The sequence below is a fragment of the Carcharodon carcharias genome, chromosome 10, assembly GCF_017639515.1.
Source record: "Carcharodon carcharias isolate sCarCar2 chromosome 10, sCarCar2.pri, whole genome shotgun sequence".
NCBI lineage: Eukaryota > Metazoa > Chordata > Chondrichthyes > Lamniformes > Lamnidae > Carcharodon > Carcharodon carcharias.
In genome coordinates this window covers 70432341-70449401 of record NC_054476.1, presented here as the reverse complement: position 1 = coordinate 70449401, position 17061 = coordinate 70432341, and the positions used below count along the sequence as shown (strand labels likewise).

General features: G+C 42.2%; 1 protein-coding gene across 1 annotated transcript in view; it reads right to left on the bottom strand.

Moving 5' to 3' along the window:
- cracr2b (calcium release activated channel regulator 2B) overlaps positions 1 to 17061 on the bottom strand; it is a 164623-nt gene that overhangs the window by 116058 nt on the left and 31504 nt on the right. Inside the window, exon 2 of the mRNA XM_041196657.1 lies at positions 5406 to 5657. Within this exon, the coding sequence (XP_041052591.1) occupies positions 5406 to 5606 (201 nt within the window). The 5' untranslated portion in view covers positions 5607 to 5657. The remainder of the gene's footprint in view (positions 1 to 5405; positions 5658 to 17061) is intronic.

Here is a 17061-nt window from a genome sequence, read left to right as displayed (position 1 = left end):
GGAATAAAAACAAAAACTGATGGAAATACTCAGCAGGTCTGGCAGCTTCTGTGGAGAGAGAAACAGTTAATCTTTTGAGTCGAATATGACTTCTTCGGAATGCCAGTTCATTTTTTTTTAATCTTAAGAATTGCAAAAATCAGCTATTAGATCGACAGTAAATAGTGAAGTTATATCTCAGTTAGGTAATGTGATGGTTACAATACTGGACAAGCAACCCAGGGATGGCAGATTCAAATCCCACCAAGGCAAGCTATGAAATGAAACCAATAAATGTTGTCATTTGTGGGCTAGTACCAGAGAAAAGAAAAGTGAACATGAAAGCTGCCAGATTGCCTCCTCTCTACTATTGACAGCTCATCTTGGGCTCTTGCCTCAAACTCAGGAGGTTGTGGGTTCAAGCCCTACTTCAAGGCTTACTTCAAGACACTTGAGTACATAATGTAATCTGGCGATTCTGAGGGAGTGCTGCCTTACCAGAGGAGCTGAGTTTTTCAGAACAGATGTTAAATCAAGGGCCCGTCTGTCTCATTATAGTCAAGTTATGAAAGCTTAATAGGTTTTAAATGAGCTTTCAGTGGTCTCAGTGCATTCCTTATAAATGAGCTTTGCATCCCTTATGGCCCTATAACCATTCTGGAAGTTGGAAATACCACACAAGTTAATTTCAGGCTATAAATCAATTATTGCATTTACAGGAAATTTGATATGCAAAAGCACCATTCTACACAGTGACTAGCTACTAAATTCCCAGACTTTAAATGGCTCTTCTACTTCTTCAACGGTCAATGGTACATGGAACATGAATTGTGAAAAATATCAACTCAAATGCTATTAAGAGCACAGTTCCCAGGGACTCAGAGTTATGTCCCTTTTCTTTTTGCTCTTGCCCTCCCCAGCAACACCTAACTCCACCCCACCCCTCTATGTTTAGGTTACTCAGTTTATTATGACACAGCCGATGGCAAAGGCTGAGCTGTTCAAATCCCAGAGGGAAACTTGAAACAATTGTCATAACTCATTTTGCAATTTGTATGTTTTGAGATGCAGGCTTTGAATTCAGTAGTAATAAGAGCACTGAGTCGCAAGAGGTTTTTGTAAAACTAAATTAAACATTTATTAATACAAGAAAGATTGTAAGCACATACATACAAAATTACTGCTCTAATAACTACAAAAATCCCCAAATTAATCTGACTCCCAGTTACACATCCGTTAAGGCAAAAGTAAAACACATAGGGCAGAATTTTCTGCCTGTCAGGCGGGCCCGACCCAATTTCCAGCAGGTGGTGAGCCAATCCCCACCAGCAAAGTGGGCCGCACTGCCATTTTATGTGGGCGGGCCAATTAAGGCCTGCCCAGCGTGATGTCTGGTGGGAAACACTATGCACTTCCTGTGCAGGTGGTGGGGGGGATTCCCCAAACGTGAGAGTGCGCTCTTTCACGCATGTACACAAAAGAGTGCACATCTCCCTGAGGCTAAGTGCTGCCTCAGGGTGATCGCTTCCACTTTGAAAAATATTAAAAATAGAAAAAAAAAATTCCCTAACATGTTCCCCTCGTCTGATAACGTTCATAATTTACAGAATAACTTTATTAAACTTTTTAAAACCCTGCATGAAACCTCATCCCGCCACTAGATGAGGTTTCATGCTTTCTCTATTTGCCGCCGGGGCTCCTGGCCGACCTGCTAACCTTAAGGTTGGATGGGCAGGTCATTTAATTGTTTAAATGATCCTGTCAATGGCCTCAATTGACCATTGACAGGTCAGTGGGCCCGCAGCTGATTTTGCTGCTCCACCGCCTTCCTGAAAATTTAAATGGGGTGGGGTGATGTCGGGGGTTCCGCCCAACATCATCCCTCATCATTTTACATGTCAGCGAGCTGAACCCGCCCCCTGCTCGCTGACGACAAAATTATGCCCATAGATTTAAATAGACCCCAGGCAATGCACACTCTGGACAGTCTCATTCAAAATTAGTTTCTTTCAGTTCTGGGTCCTTGCAGACAGCAGCTTGAGGCTTACAGGCTGGAGGCTTTAAATCTTAGAATCCCTCTCCTTTTTACCAACAGCCTTCTCTTCCTTTATACATATTTTCCTCTTTGAATGCAAATTTTCATTGTATCACTATGTCTTTTGAACTTTACTTCTTTTAATATTAAGACTCTTTCACAATACCAACTTTATTAGTAATCACTGGGAAAAATAAACAAACACTGTTTCTGAGTTTCACCTGGTTAGGTGTAATATTTCATTCCCTTTCTTTGAATCCAAGCAACACTAGCTTGTTTAAAGAAAAAATGCAAAGTGCCCCCATGTTTACCTAATTACCATTTCAAACCTACTTCTCTTCCATACATCAAAGTCTCTGGACCAGCTGGCTTCAAGCCAATTAAGACACACACACACACACACACACACACACACACACACACAACTAAACTCTACTTTAAAATAATTCCCAATAACATTATAGACATTATTATATCTTCTTGACAAGTTTGACAGATCACAAGTAAATTCAACCCAAATGTGAAATTCCAAACTGTCTTTCAATTTCATGTCTCCTTAACTGTCTCTAGCCATGTCCATTTCAAAGTGGAATTGAGCACAGATTGGTTGTTGAGATCTTGGAAATGTAGTTGACAAGCTCAATTGAATTAATCTGAGGATCAAGAGCATTTACAACAGTACCAGCAAGCTGGCAGCCATCAGCCATCTTAAGGGTTTCTAGGCACAAGGCTAGCACTGATCACTTCCTGTTGGTTGCTCTTCCTTCACCGAATGTTTAGTGCTTCCTTTAGTCCTGACTCTATTTTGCTTCACTCACCTGTCAACATGCTTCAATAGACCACATAGAGCTGCTCCTCAAGCTTCCGTTCCTGCTCCTAATGCCATGTACTTCCAACTATTTGATACTGCATTTGCCCAATTTCCATTCACTTCTGAACCAGGCCCTAACCATCCAGGGTCATACTGTGGATCATTACATGGACAACAAGGCTTTGACTGTAAGTTTCCTCAGGGAGGGAACACCTGGCCCATTGCCAAAGACTCTGTGCCCAGCTATACTTTCCACCACCTGCTCTATCATGGTGGCAGTGTGGCATCAACCACCAAGTCACAATTTGGTCTTGCCCTATTCCTCTGGCACCTCTGCTTACCCAGTCCCACCCTTCTTTAAAATCCTTGTTATTTCCCCTCCACTTTCTGTCCTCAGCCTCTGCATTGTGAGGCTGCTTATCCAGCGATTTTAATCCAGCTCAGCTTCCGTTTCCTTCTCTCCTCTGAATTCACTGCCCCTCCCATTCTCCCTCACTCCCTAAACCTCACTCCATAGAAATTCTCCTACCCATATTCACAACCACCCTCTCGATCTTGCCATTTCTCTCCTCTCAAAGTCACTATCACTCATCTCCAACCTTTTCCTTGAATTTACACCATCTGTTTGCTCTAGCACTCAGCACCCTGATAAAAAGTAAATCGTATCACAATGGGAACGTGATCCTATTCTCATCCGACCAGAAGCAGGAACGTAATGATTTTACCCCTTTCTCCTCCTCTGATTACAAAAAATTCAGTAGCTGCTAACTGCAGATATTTGCAATAAAAGTGAAACAAACGTCGAGCACAAACTGGAGCTCAGATAATCAAGGCTCACTGGCCATTATAAACTGGTTGATATTCATCTCGATTTATTATAATTTGCTTAGTAATTTAATGCAGAAATATCGCCAATGGTTTCAGTTTCTCTCAATGTCCACTTTCATTATAAGAGCTTTGTACAGCTAGATTTTTTCATCTATTTATCAAATAGCTTAATCATGAATAAATGCAAAATGCTTGGATATATCTCAGCTTGTCATCCATACCCTAAATTAAACTTGTTGCTACTTCAAGTTAAGAATGTAGTTAAATATTATTTGCAGCTGTTCCTAAATTATAGGGAGGACTTGTGATTTTCATCCCTTGGAGTGCTTTATTTCCTAATTCTTTACTAAAAGGTTATAGTCTCAAACTAGTTGGATTTCGGATCAATAGAAGTTGAGAACTGAGGTTTGAAGACACGTGAACGCTATTTAATAGCAAACCCTTGTGGCCATTTGTGTGTGTATGTATATAAACTAAAACCAGAATAAACCATTCAGTTGGGTACTAGAACTCCATGTGAATGCACCAGTGTTTTTGCACTGCCAAGATATCACAACTATAGAAAAATGAACTTGCATCCATATAGTGCCTTTTATGGCCTCAACATATCTCAACGTGTTTTACTGCCAGTGAATTCAGTTGGCATAGAGCAAGATCCCATAAACAATAAATTAGATGACTGACCCTCAATCTGTTCAATGGTTTTGGGTGAGGAAAGAATATTGGCCATGGCACCAGGAGACCTCTTCAAGCAAAACAGAAAGCAGCCCTCCATCCAAGCAGTATGACAGGGCCTTGATTTAACACCTCATCCTTAAGACAGCAGTTCCAACAATACATCACAGAAGCAGCAGCCTAGAGTCACTACACCCAGAATGTTAGAGAGACTGAATATCTCCTGAACAGGGCCAGCCAAACACAACAGTGCAGACTGTGAGAGAAATTTCCATCCGGTAATCAATGTGGTAACTCCTGTACCTCCCAAGTACAGGGCATTTTAGTTTAGGTCAATCACAGCCACTCTTCTGCAGCATATATTTCTATCAAACACTGCTCAGGACTTAATTTACCCATGACAGCTCTGTTACCTGCATATTGTTTTGAAGTAGCTTCCTTGATTAAACTTGTTGAAAATCTGCAAAGTTTTACCTCTTTAAAAAAAATTGAATGAGTTTAAAACTTATACAAGCAAACTCCCATAAACTGCAGCATATTAATGAGCTGCTTCTTTTTTTTAGGTGTTTGGTGAGGGCTGAATATTGCCCAGAACACCAGAAAGAACTCTCCTGCTCCTCAAATAGTACTATGGAATCTTTTAAGTCCATCCAAGAGTAGAAACTAGCCTCGATTTAACATATCATCTTAAAGATAGCATTCTGAGCAGTGCAGCACTCCCTCGGTACTGAAAACGTCAGCATAGATTTTGTACTTAATCCTCTGGAATGGGACTTGAACACACAACCTTCAACTCAGAGACAAGAATACTACCAACTGATCCAAGGCTGACACCTAGGAAATATTGCATAGAGAATTTTCAACAAAGACTGTTCTCTTTACACGCGCTCCCACACCTAACCAGTCTATGATTTCAGGAAGAAGAATTCACTATCATCATTCTCTCTTGATTCTAGTAAAAACTAGAGCAGGATGGCCAACATTCAGCCAGAAACCTTCATAAATAATTTTTGACATCTTTAATTCTGAAGGTTGGTTCCTTGGCAGAAAAATGGGGATAAATTGTAAGCTCACTACCTGCATGTCCCTCTTGGTGATGAAGCCCTTCTCCTCTTTGTCACACAACTGGAAGAGCTCACGGGCCTTCTGCATTGTTTCATGGCAAGCGCCTCGTCCATTTGGATTTGCTCTGGTGCTCCTGGTAGTCCCTCCAGAACTGCGATCCACTCCTCCTGTGGGCCAAGCATCAGCCAGAGTCTCTCTCTTTCTGGACATCATCTACTTGCTTCTCCAGTCCAGCAAACAGCACAGAGCTCAGTGAGCTCACCACTGTGAGAGGCAACAAAAAGGTGCATATGTTTACATCATTCATTGAGGCTTCCGAGATTAAGTAGCATCACTTAGCAACAGTCCACTTAATACTGTTCTGAAGGTACTCGGAGTATTGCTGTTAAATCAGTCTTTTCTTTTGTCCAGCAGTGAAGAGGGAAAAAAGCAGAAAAGGAAAAACATAAACACAGGTTTGTCAGGAACAGACAGAGCAGATTTAGGGAGCTGGCAATCTATGTTCTATAAGACAAGCACAACATTTAGAGAGCTGGTAAATCAAGGAACATAGGTACAAAAGTAGGACATTTCACTCTTGTTCCGCCATATAACTAGATTGGCTGATCGGCATCTTAACTCCATCCACCTGCCTCAGTTCTGTTTCCCTAACAAAAACCTATAAAGCTTAGATTTGACATTTTCACTTGACATAGCCTTAACAGGTTCTTGTAGGAGACAGCCCGAGATTTCTCAATGCTTTAAGCGAAGAAGTGTTTCCTGGCATCACCCTGTACAGCCTAGCTTTAAATTTTGAGCTTATCTTCAAAGAGACAGAAAAAATATGAAAACAGGTTATTCAGGAATAGGTAAAGCTGACAAACCCAGGCAAATATGACCCAAAACAAAGGGCAAAGCACAACATGCAGTTCACAATATGGTCTCCCAGCTGTGTGCCACAGTGTCCTGGACTTGCAATGTCAGACCCACACACCAAACCTAAACGCCAGGTCTGATGAACAGTCAGTCAATCGCCGACTAGGTCTCCAGTGGCTCCATGGATAAGTGTATAGACCAGGAACACAGATTCATTCCCTGGGCTGAGCACAAGTTCAAGGTAAATCTGACATGGGAAAACGGGCACGGAAATCCTGACCTTGCAGTTAGTTACTTAGCGCTGTGACACAGACTGTGCAGTGGACCCCATCATCACTGGCCACCATGGAAATCAGTGAGAATTTCAACTTTCTAGCTCCCACATCACCATTTCAAACCCTTAAAAAAGCTCAAATGGTGATGTGATTAATAGAATTCAATGAATTGGCCCTGAAAGCTAAATTTTTTATTGTTGATTAATTAGTTGATATTTTGAGGCTAATTTTTAAAAATACTCTCAAAGTTTCTCTGAATATTTTAGTTCCTACATTTCCCATGTGTACATCCCAGTCTTCAAGTTGTTCCGTGTAAAAAAAAAAGTTTAATTATTTCATGGGATGTGGGTGTTGCTGGCAAGGCCAGTGTTTGTTGTCCATCCCTGATCACCCTGGAACTGAGTAGCTTGCAAGACCATTTCAGGGGGAAGAGTCAACCACATCACTGTGGGTCTGGAGTCACATGTAGGCCAGGCCAGGTAAGGATGACAGATTTCCTTCCCTAAATGGCATTAGTGAACCAGATGGGGTTTTACAACAATGAATGTTAGTTACACAGTCACCATCACTGTGCTTCTAGCTTTATATTCCAGATTTATTTATTGAATTTAAATTCCACCACCTTCCATGATGGGATTTGAACCCATGTCCCCAGTGCATTAGCTTAGGCTCCTGTATTACTCGCCCAGTGGTATTACCACTACACCACCATCTCCCCCCATTTCAAATGAATTTTATTTTAGTGCTTTTAGTTTCCTGTCTGAAAATCTGGATGGCTGCTTGAACAGCCTAATGACATCATTTCAGCTCCACGCTGGGAATCAGAGTGCAGGAGGCTGACATTTGGCCCATTGAGTCTGCACCCGCTTTCCAAATGAGTGGTTCACCTAGTACAATTCCCCCATCTGAAATTGGAAGAATCTCTTGAATGCTTCAATTCAACCTGCCTCCCTTACACTCTCAACAGAGTGCATTCCAAACCCTAACCACTCACTGCATCCATATGTTTCTCCTTGTATCACTTTTGCTTCTTTTATTAATTGCTTTATATGCCCTCTTGTTCTCAAATCCTTTCACAAGTGGGCAACAGTTTCTCCCTATCCACTCTGTCCAGACCCCACAATTTTGAATACCGCCATCAAATCCCCTCTCAGCCTTCTCTTCTCCAAGGAACAATCCTAACTCTCAATCTATCTTCATAACTGAAGTTCCTTATCCCTGGAACCATTCTTTTCTGCACCCTGCCTAATACCTTCATATCCTTCCTAATGTGTGACACGCAGAATTGGAGTTCCCAGAAAGTTATTTTCTATCATCCAGCCTGGACAGTGATGCCCATTAACCAAAAATGCCAGTTACCTAAGAGTTCTGCATTTTCAACCAATCAGAAAGCTGCTGGGTGATTCTGGTGGTGATACAGGTGTCAAGGTCTCACAAGGGTTGCGGATCTAGTGAGCACTGAGGGAACATTGTGCTACAGAAGTAGAGCAGGGGGGAGGCCAAGACCCGAGTCAGGGCAGGCTGCAGATAAGTACCACCTATGAGTTTGACAATTTTTAGTGATTGTGTAAGAGTGGGACTGATAAGATATACAGTATTCATGTATTCAGTGAATTGTGGAGAGGCACCAGGCTGAAGGTTCGCCTAATGTGCCAAATCCTCTGCACTGGCCATGACTGCACAATAATAGAGGTGAAATTCTTGTCAGAGAGATCCTTGATCTCAGTGAGACTGACTTTGCGGTCAACAGTGACACCTTTGCTTCTTTACTGACTGAAAATCCCAGGCTATTATGCCTTTTTATTCTCCTTATATATTAAGTCCCCGCCTTAATGTCGACTCACTTAACGTTTCATTTTAACACTATTCCTAAAGTAATGTCAGTATATCAGTTTAACGTTGCCAGTTTCACCAACGTTGTTTGCCATAGACTTCCTCTTCTGTGACCTGTCTGCTACCATGACTTTTCCTGCAAAAATAAAAATACCTGGAAAAACTCAGCAGGTCTGACAGCATCTGCAAAGAGGAACACAATTAACGTTGAGTCCGTATGACTCTTCAACAGAAGAACTTTTTCTGCAGTGCTTCTGCTTTCGCCCTCGGTCCCTCTTTCTCCCGCTTCTGCTCTTGCCTCTCCCAGCCTCTGTTCTTACCTTAAGGTCTGTTCTTCAGCGGCTCCCAACTTCTAGCTTAGCTCCTGAACTTGTACTTGGGTCCTGGTCCCCATCTAGTGGCTAAAGTTGGTCAGTGCAGGTAGTCCCAGGACTACAGCTGCTACCTTCACCAACCAACTTCTGCCTCTAGATGGAACCTGACAAATCTAAAACAGCATACGGGGGGCAAATACTGTATTTTAAAAAAACAATTTAATTGTATTTCTTTTACATTTAATGACATATTTTATTTTTCAAGTTATTTCAGCTAGGAGTTATCGAACATTCCTTGCCCAGAAAAACCAAAAGAACCTAATCCTGGCTTTAACATTGATTCCCATGGGAAACTATGATTCACTTCAATTCACTTCACTTAAAGTCCTGATTTTCAGGAACACAATCACAACTTTAAGTGAGGACTTACTGTATCCTGATTTGTGCTGTCACCCAACTCTTCCTGTCTCATTTTGGGACAGGCCAACATGTAACAGGGGACCATAGGCCCAAGCACGGAAACTTCATTTCTATCCCTTTGATACTTCGCTATGCCCTTTCCTTCTAAAGATAATAATCCAGTTTTGAGAAAGAAGTGTCAAGTGCTCCCAAAAAGATTCAAATAAAGCCAAAGTGTGTGAAAGGACAATGGAAGTCAGCACAGGGATATAAGGGAAAAAGTCATTTCGAAATAATGATAATGTACAACATCCAGAAACATTTCCTGATGTTAATATAAATGAACAGGTTGATAAAGCAAACACCATCCTCCCCTGAGGAATTCTTTTAAAAATACCACAGCAACCAACCTCTGAAAACGTTTAGAAAAAAAATTGTGTATTTATGTTGGGAAGCTAATATATCAAATGACTGATAAAAATCTCCCAGTTGGGAACCCATTGTGGCAGAGGTAATTAAAACCATTCAGTAACTCAAAATTGAAAACAAAGCCATTAAGCAAAGTCATGCATGGACACACACTTCATATAAAGTGAAATGCTTATCAACATCGTGCCCACATCTGCCTGAAATTTGGCTATTGTGTGCTACACATTAACTAAGACTCATTATGGCTATTTTTTTCCCTTCACAAAAGGAATTTGCAGCTTGGTCTCAACATTGTACCACAAGTCTTTAAAAAGAACAAAACTCTTACAAGGAAAACCAGGTTAGAACAGTTTTATCAAAGAAAGTCATTCTGCAATTCAGAGGGTAATTTATATTCATTATTTGCTCTTGGGAGGAGGACACACGCTACCAAAGCCACAGTTACTGCCCATTTGTAGGCAGAGGTGGTAAGCCTTCTCCTTGAATCTCTGCAGCCCTTCTGGCAATGTTGCACCCAAAATGATATGGTTTGATGATAATTAATTTTTAGAGCAGCTTTCCCATGGATCTCCTCCACATTACTTCAATTTCTATACAAATACATAGGAACTGGGATGGAATGGGGAAGTGGGATTTTTTTAAATGCCATGCATGACATGGATTATAAATCACCTCATAACCTTACACTCACGAGGCACCTAGCCCACACAAGATGTAAATACATAGAGTCCAAAGTATCCTTATGACACATCCTCTATATATTCCTGCACAAATATTAAAGCTAGTTAATGTTGAATATTGTGGCATTTTTTTTAAATTCTGATGCAACCATATTAATATTGCAGATGTGCCATGGAAGTATCTGAACAGCAATTGATTTGTTAGCAATATGGTCACAGGTGACACTTTTAACAAAAAGATTGCCATTTGTTGTTATGTGAACAACATAGGCAATGCAGTATTTATTGACCATCCTTAGTGGCCCTGAAGGCATTCAGTGTCAACCACACGGTGTGGGACTGGGCTGGAGTCTCAGCTCCCTTCCCAAAATGACATTACTGAATCAGTTGGGTTTTCATAAGAATCGAACTCAAAAGATGTCAGAGTGCTGTTTTTAATTTCACAACTAGTCATGGTGGGATTTGAACACTCACACCTGAGTTGCTTGTCCAGTACTGTAACCAATTGACTACCAAGGTGTCTTGTGGGATTAACTCTTGTCAAACAAATCCATTTTCCCCAGAGTTAAAATGTGTTGTCATTTAAAAGGGAAGCATTACAGCTGGCTTTGACATAACCTGAGCACAAGATGAGCACGGTAGTGTAGTGATAATATCACTAGTTTAGTAATCAAGAGACCCAGACAAATCCTCCAGAGACTTGAGTTCAAATCCCACAAACAAAGCTGAGGAAATTTGAATTCAATCAATTAGTAAATCTGGAATAAAAAGCTAGTCTCAATATTGATGATCATCGGATTCACCAATGCACTTCAGGGAAGGAAATCTGTTGTTGTTACCTGGTCTGGCCTACATGTGATGCCAGACCCACAGCAATGTAGTTGACTCTTAACTGCCATCTGAAATGCCTAATAAGCCATCTCAATTGTATTAGATTGTGACCAGAAGAGTCAAATAAAAATGAAACCAGACAGACCATGTGGCAGTGACCTATGCACTTAAAATGACAAAGATTGACTCTGCAAAATGCCCTCATTGCTAACATCTGTGAATGTGTGCCAAAACTGGTAGAATTGCCCCACTGATAGGTCAAGCAACAACCTGAAAGTCATAATCGCTGAATCATACCTTAAACCAACATCCTCAATTCCTCCATCATTTTCCCAGATACACCCTATACCACTGGCATGACAGACCAACCAGAGGTGGTGGCACATTGCTATACACACAGGAAGGATTGGCCTTGGGAGCCCTAAACCAGCTGAGTATTTTCTGCTTATTTTTAAGACTCCCTCTGGCAGGGTCCAGTTTCTGGGGCTTACCATAACCAACCTGTTAAAAGCTGCGTCTCTCCTCAGGCCTTGTAAACTTCCCAAAATATACCCAATTTGGGCTAAATTACAGCAAAAAAACAACAAGCCCCAATTGAAGTCTGTTAAATTTTACCCCTGGGCAAATTTGCACAGAACATAGAAATGTTTAGATGTTTAGACCCAAAAGAACAGCACATACCTGACAATTTAAGGAATGCTCATTTGAAAGGTAATGATGCAATGTAACAAATTAACTCTCATACTAAATTTATCAACAGCATCTTGGGTCTTATAAGTAAATTACTGCTAGGGGATGTGCAAACACAGTCTCAGATAGCTTCCAAAAACAGCTGCTTCCCATCATTCAATGACTAACATGGGGGGAAATCTGTTCTGGTGGCTGTGTATTGCAGCATCAATTCATTCAGGAAGGATGCATTATGTCATAGCAACACAAAGCAATCCTTCTGCCCCACAAGGAACTGTGGCAGCAAATCTACCCTTCGGACCACATATGAACCAACATAATTTTCTAATGTCAAAAAAAAATCAAGATTTCTCCCATCACAATAAGTTTGCCGTTCAGCATCACCCTTCCACAGCAATGGTGGGGCAATCTTCGAGCACTGACTTCAATGTCCATCACCAAGAATGGCTCGGTAGCACCACTATTAACCAGGCTGGCCAAGTCCTAAAGGACATAGCTGCAAGACAGGGTCTGCAGCAGATGATGAGGGAACCAACAAGAGGGAAAAACATACTTGACCTCATCCTCACCAACCTGCCTGCTGCAGATGCGTCTGTCCATGACAGTATCGGTAGGAGTGACCACCGCACAGTCATTGTGGAGACAAAGTCCTGCCTTCACATTGAGGATACCCTCCATCATGTTGTGTAGCACTACCACTGTGTTAAATAGCATAGATTTCGCATCCTCCTCCTCCCCCACCCCCATACAGGTAGCACTGAGCACTACTGCTCACGTCTTAAGCTGGGTGGGCCTTAATTGGCCCACCTGCCTAAAATGGCGACACGAAGCTGATCGCGGGCAGCCCGGCAACTGAAAAATTCAGGTCCTGGAACTCCTGTCCCAACAGCACTGTGGATGTACCTACGCCGCATGGACTGCAGCAGTTCATGAAGGCAGCTCACCATCACCTTCTCATGGGCAACTAGGGATGGGCAATACATGCTTACCCAGCCAGCGACGCCCACGTCCCGTGAATGAATTTTTTTTTAAAGTTGGCCCGATCTCTCCTCATACACAGAAGAGGTGGCAGCATCATGCTATTGCCACTGGACTAATACTCCAGATACCCAGGGTAATGCTCTGGGGACCCAGGTTCAAATTCAGTTAAAAAATCTGGAATTAAATGTCTAAATGATAACCATGAAACCATTGTTGATTGTCGTAAAAACCCATCTGGCTCACTAATGTCCATTAGGGAAGGAAGTCTGCCGTCCTTACCTGGTCTGGCTTACACGTGACTCCAGACCCACAGCAATGTGGTTAACTCTTAAATGCCCTCTGAAATGGCCCAGCAAGCCACTCAGTTCTCAAGGGCAATTAGGGATGGGCAATGAACCCAGCCAGCAAAGCCCACATCCCATGAACGAAAATAAAAAAATCCTGCCATCCCAGGAATCAGCCTGGTGAACCTTCGCTGCATTCCCTCTGAGGAAAATACATCCTCTCTTAGGTAAGGAGACTAAAACTGCACACAAAACTCCAGGTATGGCCTCACCAAGGCCCTGTACAGCTGCAGTAAGACATCCTTGCTCCTGTACTCAAGTCCTTTTGCATTGAAAGATCCTCAAGTCTCTGCCAATTACAACGCAATCTGGGAGTTCATTTTATATGTAGGCAATTTTCCTAACATCAGTTCTAAATTTGCCTTTCACTCGTCTGGATTGGTTTTTACCCATTTCGAAGCATTCCCAATTTGGTATTGTAGAGCAGCATTCAGCTGTTAAACTTTTGACATTGAACTGGGGCAGTTAAAAATGTTCCTCAGCTTAAAACTACGAGCATCAGATTCCAATGTCAGCCGTCTGCTCAGCTTTTGCAAACAGCCAAATCTCAGAACAAATTTGCATTAAATTTCCCTTAGATAACCTGTTTGTCCTTCAATCTAAAAACTGTGCTTTTACCAAATATCCAGCAGCTTGAAACAAGAGTTACTCTGCCATTTTGCCATTCTGTAGTCCTTCAGAGCAATTTGTTCCTCAGAAATTAGTACCCGCCATTACCCATGACTACAATGCCTGATCAAACTGTCATTCCATCAATAATGCAAGGCAGCCAACTATAAGGCATGCAGAACATTTGCAGGTTAATGGAAGGTGGTAGATATGATGATAGAGTCTGTCACGACAGCCGACATAATGTCAGAGTGAGCGCAACCCACACCATACAACTTCACCACAAACATATTGAACCACTCAAAGACGACCTGTTTGAAAAAAAATACAAGAAAAGACACCAATCAAAAGATGGCTGATACTGCAAAGTGACCACTTTCTGGAAAACTCCTACACGGATTGTACTGGCAGACCTGTCCTGAGAGATTGCATGGAATTCCGCACCCAAAAGGTGTCAAGGCCCATTTCAAACAGAGACACTTAAAAGGAAGGCATGTAAAATGCAAAAGGTTGGATTTCTAAATTTCTTTTCCCACCTATTTCCATTATTTTTAAATCTTGTATGCCCTGTTAGTCTTTCCACCCAACCCCCACTAGAGCTGTACCTTGAGTGCCCTGCCATCCATTCTTAATTAGCACATTCGTTTAGATAATATCACCACCTTCAACACTTCTTTGTTCCTTTGTCTGTGACATCTTTTGATTATCTGCTCCTATCACTGCTTGCTTATCCCTACAACCACACCACCCACCACCCCCCCCCACTTCTCTCCCCCCACCTCCCCCCCGCACCCCCCCCTCCCCCCCTCCCCCCGACCTTAAACCAGCTTATATTTCACCCCTCTTCTAATATTCACTCAGTTCTGTTGAAGGGTCATGAGGACTCGAAACTTCAACTCTTTTCTTCTCTGCCGATGCTGCCAGACCTGCTGAGTTTTTCCAGGTAATTCTGTTTCTGTTTTTGTTTTGGATTTCTAAATCACAGTGTTTCTGTGAAGACACTAGAAACTAACCCCACCCAGTCAACTACATCCCCATCAGACATCCAAAAACCATTCCCTGTGGATTTATATCTCAGAATGTGTCAAAACGTTTCTAAATGGACTTTGGATGCAAAACATGCCTTTTCCCCTTCTGGGAATACACAGAAATGAGTTTAAAACTGGCTCTGAAAACCAATGTTGGGAGAGAAGAACAAAGACAAAGCAGCAATGAGGACATCTCTCTCTCTCTCTCACACTGAATACAAGTGTCTTTAAGACAAGCAGAGAGAAGCAAGAAGACAACTGTTTTAATGGGGAGAAACAAAAACAGGAAGACAAGGACAGTCACCACTGCAGAGACATGCAGGTCATCTTTCCCTCTGGGGACAAGCCAACAAGTGTCTCCAACAGATAACTGTGAAACTGCCAAAGTCAGCTCCAGAATTCTGCAGAAATCAGCTAACTAATGGTCACAAAGTACCACCATCTATGCCTCATGGTCAAGCCAAGGACTTATTAGTATACTCTTTTTAACTTTTATTTGGGCTCTTAACTTTATTTTCTGATCTGTGTGAATGTATGTTGCATCTTTTATTACCTTTCCTTGGGTTTTAAGTGACTAATAAACTTACACTTTCTTTAACTCAAGAAAACCTTATTTGTTTGGCTCCTCATTAAAAAGTACTTTTGAACTAGAAAAGCTATTCACGGGGGAAGGAATTTGAAACAAACCTTTGTTATGACCAGCTGAGGGGGTTGAAAAAGAAAGAGCAGCCATCTCTTTCCTCCTCACTGATCATAACAAATCTACCTTGAGAGAGCTAGAATGAGATGTGGTAGATAGTGACCTCTGCCGAGTAATCCAGAGATCAGGATGAATAAGCTGGAGATATGAGTTCAAGTCCCACCACGACAGCTAAGGAATTTAAATTTAGTTAATTAAGTAAATCTGGATCAGTAATAGTGGCCATGAAATGAGTGGATTGTCATAATTGTCTCATTCACTAACATATTTTTAAAGGAAGGAAATCCGCCACCCTTATTTGATCTGGCCTCAATGTGATTCCCAACCCACTGCATTGTAGTTGACTTAACTGTGAAATGGACTAACAAGCCAGTTCTACAAAACCACTGCAACGAAAATGATAAAATTGGATGGGCCACCTGGCATCGGCCTATGCAACAGACACAACAAGGGCACACCCTGCCAAGTTGACCCTTCAAAATGTCATTCTTACTAGCATCTGGATACCTGTGGCAAAATTGGGAAAACTGTCTCACAAGCTAGTCAAGCAACTGCCTGCCATAGTAATACTCACTGAATCATACCTTTCAACCAATGGCCCCGTCTCCTCCATCACCATCCCCAGGTATGTCCTCACCCACCAGCAGGACTGAACAACTGGAAGCGGTGGAACAGTAGTATACAGTTGGGAGATGGTGGCCTTAGGAGTCCTCAACACTGACTCTGGATCCGATGAAGTCCCATGCCATCAGATTAAACATGGGCAAGAAAACCTGCTGCCGATTACCATCCACTGCTGAACACCACTTGGAAACACAAAGAGAGTAACAAGGGCACAGAACGTACAGTGGGTGAGGGACTTCAATGCCCATCACTAAGACTACCTCAGCAGCACCACGATTGACCAAGCTGCCAAATCCTGAGGAACATAATTGCCAGCCTGAGCCTTAAGAAGGCGGCAAGAGAAACCACAAGAAAACCCCATTTGACATCATCCTCACCAATCTACGTGTCACAGATGCATCTGTCCATGGTAGGAGCAACCACGCATAGTCTTTGTAAAGACAAAGTTCTGTCTTCATACGGAGGACAACTTCCATTGTGTTGTATGGCACTTCAATCATACTACATGTGATTGATTTAGAACAGGTCCAACAGCTCAAAACCAGGCATCCATGAGACACTGGGGTCATCAGCTGCAGCATTGTATTCAACCACAATCTGCAACCTCATGGCCTGGCATTTCCCTCGCACTAGCATTATCAATTCAGTGGATGAACCCTGGTTTAATGAAGAGAGAATTCCAGGAGCAGCACCAGGCATTCCTTGACATAGTGAGTGGTATAAAACCACACACCACTAAAAAAAACTTTAGTAAGCGACATCAAGGTGTTAGGATGTGAATTTGTGCTCAAGAATCCCCACAAGGTGAGCCTTCCACAAGGACACTTAGCCAAGCCGTCAAGAAGAGGATTCCTTAATGAAAGCCCCTAGTGGATCAAACCAGATCATTTTCACATCTCCTGGTGGATAGCCAGACAGTGTTGACAGAGGCCTGGGAGGTAGCTGCCTTTGAGCTGAGATACAAGGTGCCCCGATCTGTTGTCCTCCTCCCACTCTCCATGAAAAACTGAGAGTTGTCACCTTTAGTGGTGGAGATCACCTAACCTTCAGCAACATCACACAGGGCTCAGATTGGC